At 39.3% G+C, this 9,622-nt stretch overlaps 1 protein-coding gene across 1 annotated transcript in view; it reads right to left on the bottom strand.

The window, feature by feature from the left end:
- The window catches only part of nalf1b (NALCN channel auxiliary factor 1b), a 90,802-nt gene extending 81,406 nt beyond the window's left edge, over positions 1–9,396 (bottom strand). The window contains exon 1 of the mRNA XM_015052849.1: positions 8,638–9,396. Coding sequence (XP_014908335.1) covers positions 8,638–9,375 — 738 coding nt within the window. The 5' untranslated portion in view covers positions 9,376–9,396. The remainder of the gene's footprint in view (positions 1–8,637) is intronic.
- Positions 9,397–9,622: the final 226 nt, after the last annotated feature.

Genomic DNA, 9,622 nt, shown 5'->3' on the forward strand with positions numbered 1-9,622 from the left:
ATAAGCCTTAAAGGTATTAAACATTTCCTCTTCATCAAAACCTTGAACAGTTTTTTTTAGATACACTAACATGCATATGGACTCTGAGGTGACCTTTGCTTTTCTTTTTTATCTTTGCATTTGTTGAAACTGATCTCCAAATTTCACAGTGCCATCATGTGTTGTTGCTGCTTTGCCAAACCATACGACCACAGACCAGAATAAGCAACAGCCTCAGCTGTACCGTGTGAAGTTAACACGTAATCCCACACAGCTAAGTTAAATGAGCATTCAGACAAATACTGGTGTGCAAATGGTGAAAGTTTATTTAATTCACTGAGAATTTGAACATTATTTTATAAGTGTACACAGAGAAATCTTTGTGGACAAGCCCGCAGTTGACGGGAAGGAAAGAACTTTAACTTAGATCATTATCAATTACTCCAGCAGAAGAAAAGGCTCGACACCCACGATTCTAGAAAGGCAGCATGAAAGACGAACCGTAAGCCTTGAAGGAAGGAACGTCTTCCTCATATGGATGGGGACAATGAAGAGAGAGAAATACTTTGTGTGTGTGTGTGTGTGTGTGTAAGTGCGATGTGGTTTCTCCAAGCTGACACTGATGGGAGAGGATGTGAAAGCAAGAGAGGAACGCTCACTGATGGAGGGAAGAAGGAGATCAACATGTTGAGACGGAGCCCTGGAGACACAGCCACCAGAGTAGCAGAGAATTATGGGAGTGCAAATTAAATTACACCGGAAGGGACATTCAGGTCTGGACCTGCAGGAAACACTGTGTAAGGGGATCTTTGTGTGTGTGCGTGCGCACGCATGTGTGTGTGATGTTCCTGCACATGTAAAGGTACATTAGGAGGATTTTATGTTAATACACTTCAAACTCAATGGACAAACCTGAATAAAGAGAGATCAAAATGAATCTATTTTTCATGTTTTAAATATCAAAAAGAAATTTAAAAGGTGTGAAAAAGACAAGAGTAGGGAGAAATCTAGCTGTTCTATTGACAAAGGTCAAGAAACACAGGAGACTGATCCGGGATCTCACTGTGGAGAAGTTTAAAGTAAGCTCAGGACTAAGTAAGCTCAGGACTAAACACTGCTTCATGGAGCAGTGCTTAGTCCATCATCTGAAAATCAAGAGTCTTAGACAAGAAATAATTAGACAAGAAAAACAGAAGCCTATACTCTGATGAAACAGTGGCTATACACAACTCGTGTGAAAAATTGTGATCGCTACAGATTAACTGGACTTTATTGGGAGAACTGCAAGAAGAAAACTATTGTTCAACACAAGCCAAAGTTCAGTTTTCCATTTGACGTAAACAACAAGGGGGACACCACAAACATGCAGAAGAAGGTACTGTTGAGATATTAAGCCAAAATGTGACTTTTTGACCACATGTAGTGGCTGGAGGTGCAGTAGAACTGCTTAGATCTAAGCAAAGTCAAATCTTGGAATGGCCCAGCCAAAGTTCAAACACACCTCCAATTAGGAACTGGAGAAAAACTAAAGAAATCATGCTCACGTACGTACGCTCTCTATGCAGTCTGACTAAGATTGAGCTATTTGGCTAAGAAGAACGGCAAAAGTTCCATATGTGCAAAGCCGGAAAAGAAAACCTGCAATAACCTTGAGGACGTAACTCACTGGGTTACACCCAAAAGCACATCAACTCCACTTACTAACAAGATGACTACCACTGTATTCAGAAAAACGCTGCTGAATATAACAGCAGTGTTATATTCAGATGAGACTACAGGCAAGACAAGTGAACTCTTTAAAATCAAAAACAATGCAACTTCAGTATCTGAAGTTAGTTTTAGAAGGGTACTTAGTTTTTTTTTTTTGTTTTTTGTTTTTTTGTTTTTTTGAAGAAGTAAAATGCACTTTCACGAAAACACAGGAACTGTTTTCAGAAAGAAAGAGGGTAAATAATTTGAGAGGGTGAATTTAAAAATTACATGTCGAGACTTTGAGAAGTATGTGTCTTTCACTTTCAGGAATAAAATTATCTAATAGTAAAAATATAAAAAATGTGAGTTTAAATAATTCAACTATGCTTAAAAAAATCGGGATGAAAAACAGTTAGATAGAAAAAATGATGAAAAAAACACAATTATTTTTGCTATTTAGATTTTTTTGAATTTGTTTTTCTGTTGCTATTTTGCAACAAAGAAGCTAAAACCTGACTATAAATACAGTAAGTAGCTCTAAAATTGGGGCTATTACAGTGAGTTGTGTAATAGGGCAGAGATAAATAAGTTTATACTCCATCCTATTACTGTTAAAAGAAATCTGCAGTGTGTGAACTAGGTGTAATATTAACATTCATAATATTTTAAATAAATAAATATTGTAATGACTATACAAATTTGATTAACCCACTTTCTCCTGAGTCTTTTCTTTCATCAAAATGACCCAACAAATTGTTGTTAGCTTAAGTCTCACTAAAAATGTTCATCAAGTGTGGACATCATCGCAGCTGAAGTCCATTTAACAAGTCAGATTTGATAATAGTCTTTGAATCCATTCTTAATTATAGCATCCCAACAAATTTTGTATCCAAGTCATTCTTTGCAATTGTCGCACACGTCGTTATTGCAGCTGCAATTTAACATATTGTAGCGCTCCAGTGACAAAGTAAAAAGGGCCGGACACAGTGCCACACTTTTCACATTTTTATTCGCTAAAGAAATTTGAAAACTTTTAACGCCTATACCTTCCACTTCACGCATCGTCCTGTTTAGGTACGTCACTTAAAAGTCCTAAGTTAAAGCTGGTGTTTGCAATGTCACAAAATCTGAAACATAATCCAAGAAGAATGAATACTTTTGTAAGACAATGGGAAACGCTTTCGTGCACATGTGCTGAAGGCTCCAGGGGCCATGCAATGTGGCACAGATGACAGGCTGTCTGGCCAGCAGTAATATGAAGAAGAACTGTGTGTGCTGCACACTTCAAAGCTTGTCACTGGTTGGATGTCCGTGACCTCGGGGTTCTTACTGCAGAAAGAGAGGCCAGCAGCCTCAGGAGGAAGCGACTCAACAAACAGCCACAAGCAACCTGTCAGCGGACAAATAGACAGCAAAGTTTGTGCACACTTCAAGTTATCACTCTTGACTTGTGAAGGATCTTGAAAAGATACTATTGGCCCTGGGAGATTTTAGAGGTTTTATAAGATCATTTGCCTCCTTTTAGTATTGCTACATTTCTTGCTACGTTGTAAATAAAATGGCAGTTATAATATCTGTTTCAGTTTACCCCTTTTTTTCAGATACTAATTTCCCAGTTTCAATCACCACCAGTCTTTCTAAAATTCCAAGCTGTCATTCTTCCATCTCAACTTTCTAAAAGGCTTGTGGTCCCCTGAGCATCAGAGGACTTCAAAGCTTATTCTTAAGACACACTCTCCAGTATGCAATCTTTCTCTCAGAGCTATTAATACACAATTCTAGTTTTATTCCTACTTTCAGAGACTCGGTTGTTCATATTCACAAAAGTATGAAACCTTGGATCAGTTGCAAGGATCAAAAGTGTTATCAAGGATAAATGCGGCGGGAACTCAAAGCTGGAACTGCAACTTCATAAATATTAGAGTCAAGAAATTTCATCATTTTCAACCAAGGTAGAGATTTATTTTCCAATGCAAACTGTCATTCTATTATTTTTATTTGTATTTGTGTAAACGTTATTGTTCTGCTTTTGACTTCATTATGGAACAAGATTTAGAACTGAAAGATTTGCAGTCACCACCATGAGAGTTGAAATTGTTCACATATGGGTGTGTTTAATCACATGAGCACTCTTGCCAAAGTATAAACATCCCTGCAAATTATTCACCTTTTTTTATAACCATGAGCTTAACTATTTCTAGAACAGGTATTAGGTCTCCATATCCCATTGAGAAACTACAAAATGAATGATCTAAAAAGAGATTATAGCACAACTGCAACAGTAGAAAAACTACTACCATTTGCATAAATGGGAAAACTGAAAAATACAATTTTTTATCATTTCAAGAAGCCCACAGTCACTTTGGATCAGCTACAAAGATCTACTGCTCAGGTGGAAGAAAGTTTCAACAGGACAATTATTGGTCATGCAAACTTTTGTTGAAGGAAAATCACTAGAAGTGCACAACAAATATTTAAAACAAAGGTGCTGTGATCAAATGAGACAAAAATGTATTTTTTGCCAACACGTAAAAGGCTGTAAGTGGTGAAAATTGTGTCTGCAAGGTCAGTCAAGTTGGTCAGAGTTTATCTGGGTTGATTGATTAAACACATATAAATCCAGGAAGAAAACTAGTTGAGAATTTGTGGAAAGACCTGAAAATTGAATTTCACAGTTAAACTGAGCTTGAGCTACTGTGCAAAATAGAACATAGAAAAAAAATTGTAGATGTGCAAAACGAACAGAGAGATAATTCAGAACACTTGAATATTTAGCCGCAGTAAACAAAAGTCCTACAGAGTATTCAATCAAGATGGACTGAACAGAAATGCATAGCACACTTTTCAAAATGTTTAACATCTACATCATGTGTACTATCTTTCCCACTGCAGAATTATCCACTAAATTTTATTGGTTCATCTCCTAAAAGTCAATTAAGATGTACTGGAGCAGATCACATTGAAGCAGAACCTTTCAAACACTCAGTAGATTTATTTTCTACAGGTATTTTTGATCTTCTGAAGGTAGCAGATAAAACAAAATTACAAGTCAAGCTTCTCTCGTTAAGATATTAAATAACAAAATGTCAAATAAAAAGTTTCCAATAGTAAGGATTAGGAAAGCGTTAGACATAAAAAGAGTACTCATTGCATTTCTAATAGGTTTGTAATTAAGAAGCAGCCTTGCCGGTGTTTCATGTTTACAAATTAAAACTCAAACCAATTTTAAAACAGTTCTAACTAAACAAAACTCACCATCAATGAGAAAAATGTGGTATTCCTTGAAATGTTACTCACCAAATAAAGTACAATATTAAAGCTCACATTTCGCTCCATTAAACTCACAAACTTTACATTACGCTTTAATGGCTTTAATGGCAAAAGCAGAATTGCTCTGTATTCAGCTCCATTTATCTCACCATCAAGCTAAAAACCATCACTGCCCCAGCCAAAAAAAAAAAAAGCAGCATCAGATGATGCTGCCACCACAGTGGGAATTATGTCACTGGGTCATGTATAATGTAATTTTTCTACCACACACGTTGTATGTAAACCAAACAGTTGGATTTTAACCTCACCTGACCAGATGACATTCTTCAACCTGTTCATTTTGTCCCTTACATAGCATGTTGCAAATTAGAGTTCAAGATTGTAAAAGGATAAAATATAGAAAAGCTTATCTGAAACAAATATTTTATGCACATCCCTCTCTTGGTCCCAAATGTTGCATTTCTAGCTGGATCCTTTCATACATCAAATATGCTTCTGAGCACTGTTTTGAAACACAAATGTTAGTGTTGCCGGAACCTAAAACTTTTTCTTCACCCTATTGCTTTTTCAGTCACTTTATGTTGCTAAAGAAACTTTATATTGCATCACCTCTTGCATCATATAGTGACAATACGTGAATGCAGCATACAAATGTGTCTGTTGCTCTTTAATTTCCTTTAGGTATTACAAACTTCTCAACAATGTTCCATATGCGAATAACGTATTTTCCACGGGGAGAAGGTTTTAGAAGAAAGCTACAGAGGATATGAGAGCGAAAACCCATAGCAGCTCCTTCAAGCTGCCTCGTGTCTTTGTATTGTCCAACAGAATGGCCTTTGAAGAAGCAGTAGCTTCTGGAGGAGGCCTGCAGGCCTGGGGAGTCAGACTTCCACAAAGGTCACATGTACACTGAAACAGATTAACAATTCAGACTGAAATAAAGGGGCTAAAGGGCTAATGTAGCTCAGCCTGAGTCTTATTGCATTAGCAAAAGCTGCAGTGCAAAAGCAGACTGCTTATTAGATGACGTAATGCAAATTTGTATTTACAGATATGGTAGAATATAGACTAATGGAAATAATTTGCATTTGAAACTGTACACATGAGAAAACAAGCATGTTTACATGCTATGGTTCAAAATAAGCTAAGAAAACTCTTCTGTAGTGATCTGATTTATTTGTTAAAACATATCTAACTCAGATTGTCAACATTCAGAGTCAGACAGACTTTCCATTTGAACTAAAAAGAAAAAAAAAAAAGATTTAAATTGTTTAAGCTTTTTGCTACGGAATGCAAGGTTGTTCCTTAGGTGAATTTCTCTCCAACCTGAACTGTTCAATATAAGAAATGGGCATACACACTACAACATAGCATATAACTGTAAGCCTATCTAAGCACTTAATGCAGCCTAATGATGCACATTGTGATATTGCAACGTTAGGCCGGGTGGCTTTTTAGCTCTACCAGAAAACTTATCTTCATTTGAATTTTTTATACTGTATACCAGTTATTGTGATTGTATTAAAGATGCCTTCTAGACATGCGGTGATTATTGAAAAATATTTATAGGCTTAACACTTTTACCCATTTTGATCACTAAACACCTGGATTTTATGTGACCAAAAGCAAATGCAGCATTCTTGCTAGGTGAAACGAAAATGACACATAGAAATCAGTGACCTGCTCTTGTAATGAGCCCACTTTACTTTGATACCCCTAAATAAAGTGCAACCGATTGCCTTCAAAACACACATGATCTAGTAAATATATTCCAGCTGAGTAATTATATCAAGCGGTTCTGTGAAATGGCACAGAGGTTTGTTAGATAATATTAGTGAACAAACAGCATCACAAAGATTAAGAAACAAAGCAAACAGGTCAGCAATAAAGTGGTGAAGAAGTTTGAAGCAGGAGTTGGGTTATAAGACAAAAACCCAAGTCACAGATCACTGGCCGATTCACTGTCCTAAAATATAATAATATGTTAAAACTGCAAACCTTCCAAGTCATAGATTTACATCTAAACTAGCACACTTCGCTTGGAGAGCAGTAATCAGATAAGAAGCAAAGTGATCCATGGTAAATTCTGCAGAGATCTACAACTAAGGCAAGAGAATGTTGACAGGATCACTATAAGCTGTTTGCAGTTTGCCAAAAGTGATAGAAGACACAGCAAACACATGGATGTAGGTCAGATGAGTCAATATATCAATATGAATGCATGTGTGGCAAAAAATTTAAACTCCACATCCCCTTGTACACCATACCCTCCCTCATCATGAAACATGGGCATGCAACATGTAGAATGGTTGCCTTACGTCAGCAGGGACAGGGGAGCAGTTCAAAGCTGGTGGGAAGACTGAAAAAGTTAAATATGGAGCAATAATGGAAGGCAACCTGTTTGAGGCTGCTAGAGCAATGAGAATCATATTCAACAGCTCAACAGGACAGTGACTCTAAAGATGCAGAGCTAGAATGAAATGATTTAAATCAAAGCTAGTTTGTGTGTGAGAGTGTAGGTCCAGTCAGAATTCTGGGTCGAATCATGTTGTGTTTGTTGTGAGATTTCCTATCTGGAAATGCATTCAGATTTCTCAACGAAAAAAAAAAAAAAAAAAATTTTGGGTGTCAGTTTGTGTTGTTTTGTTATAAGACACCGATAAAACAGACTGAAATTTGAGGTTCTAAGGTGTCAAAATGGTTGACAAATAGAGAATATGTTCGATTTGGAGAATATTTTTTGGAAGGCAGTTAATCTGGTCCTGGGTCATTAAACAAAAATGAAAACATGTGAAATCTTATGGAGAACTCTCCTAAAGTTAGTTCAATACGTTACACATTGTTACATACATTAGTGATATTATCTGACTTGCTGTTAAACTGCCTGCTATAGCCTTAATACATCCAAGCTTTGAAATAAAGACTTTTCCTTCTGAAAGCCCTTTGCAGCATTTTGTTTCAGCACCATGGACAGTTACAACAGGACTGATAAAACAAAGGCAAGTCTCTGCAACCATCCAGCTCAAAACAAACAAAAATAGTCTCAACTGTTATTCAGCTGATGCACCTCGTTTCTCCTCGACAGCAGGCAGACTGAGCTCAAACATCAAACGTGACACAAAATGTGGGATCCATCTTTATCGTCTGATGTGTGCTGTTAATTGCAAAAGCAAGCATGGTGTGTGACTGCACTCTACTGCTGCTGCTGCTGCTGCTGCTGCTGGAACAACAGGTAAACTAGGGGAAGTGCAAATCCTGGATTAGATGCAGAAATCACAGAAGTGCTATTAGAAATATTAAAACGGTGCACCCTGTCTTTCTCTCTCTCTGCTTATCTGGTTGAGATGTGACTGAATCTGACTCCATATGCCAGACATTAGCTGCAAGGTATGCTACACAGACGGCCAACAGTTATAATAAATAAATACACATATAAATAATCATATAATATAAACGAAACATTAAAAAATATACATAAAAGAAGATTTGCAGCCTTAGATGCTTATACTTCCTCCAGTATCTTCCAGTTTGTGCAGAATGTGCTGCAGCCATGCAGTCTGATGACCTATAGGTACCTTGAACTTCTGAGCATTAATGCACACATGACAAATACGCCAAGCCGTTACCATGACGACTGTGACCTCCCTACCCCATTTTTCTTCTGAAGTGCACGTGCGGGGTGTGCGTGCGTCCTACCTTGCACTCATCCATGCACGTCCTGACTGAGTACGCGTCCGTCTCGTACTTCTGAACCAGCAGCTCAAACTCCCTGTAGTTCTCCTCCGCCTGCCGATCCAGACGCTGATAAGCCCGGACACACTCCGCGCACCCCAGCAGATCCACCCCCATGGTCGTATCCAGGGAGCAATTCAAAACGTCCGGACTCGTAAACCCGTAAAACAAATCCAAAAGTGAGTAGGAATTACAAAAAGAAAGGTACAAATCGCTCAGATTCACGTACGCCGACTGTGTCCCCTCTTCTTCTTCTTCGCCAGAGAGGCCCAGGCACACTGTCAGAGCGTCCGTGAAAGTGAAGCAGTCTCTGGACACGCTGTCCGGGTGACAGGTGTCCATCCGCCACAGAGGTTTGGTAGAATTCCCTATAAAAATAACATCTTGCTCTCTGGCGAGGCGGCGGGGGTCGGGTGATTTTGGGACGTGGTGTGATTGGAGGGAGTTTGGCTTCTTCTCGCCCGCGTCCGAGATAGCGTGACCCTCGTCCGACCGCTTGTCGCGGGTCCGCGTCAGCTTGGCCTCGGCGCAGAACCACAGGTGATCAGAGAGCAGGACGGTGATGAAGAGCAGAGAGGCCAGCGACTGTCGCCATCTCTGGGCCCGCTCCGGCTCCGTGAATGGCTTCTCGTTCTCTCGGGGTGCAGACCAGTATTTTAAGCATTCGTTATGCTGCCGACGCATCCAAACACCCCTGGTCATATTTTAGGAGAGTGCTGCCCTGGGCCGACTCCACCGCGGGGGCTCCTCTGCCACAATACTCATTGACTTGTCGGGCGACGGGCTCCGGTTGGTTCTCCTCTGCAGCGGTAGGAGGGGGGTTCGGAGCCTCCGCCGGTCCAGGGCGCTCCTGCTATCGCGCCCCGCAGCAAGTCGGTGCTATTCCGAACCAATTAGCGTGCCCGCACAGATTAAGCTTCGCGCTGCCGCATCCCGGTTCTCCATGGCT

Source organism: Poecilia latipinna, unplaced genomic scaffold (assembly GCF_001443285.1).
Source record: "Poecilia latipinna isolate Pla-1442-1.1 unplaced genomic scaffold, P_latipinna-1.0 Scaffold1140, whole genome shotgun sequence".
NCBI lineage: Eukaryota > Metazoa > Chordata > Actinopteri > Cyprinodontiformes > Poeciliidae > Poecilia > Poecilia latipinna.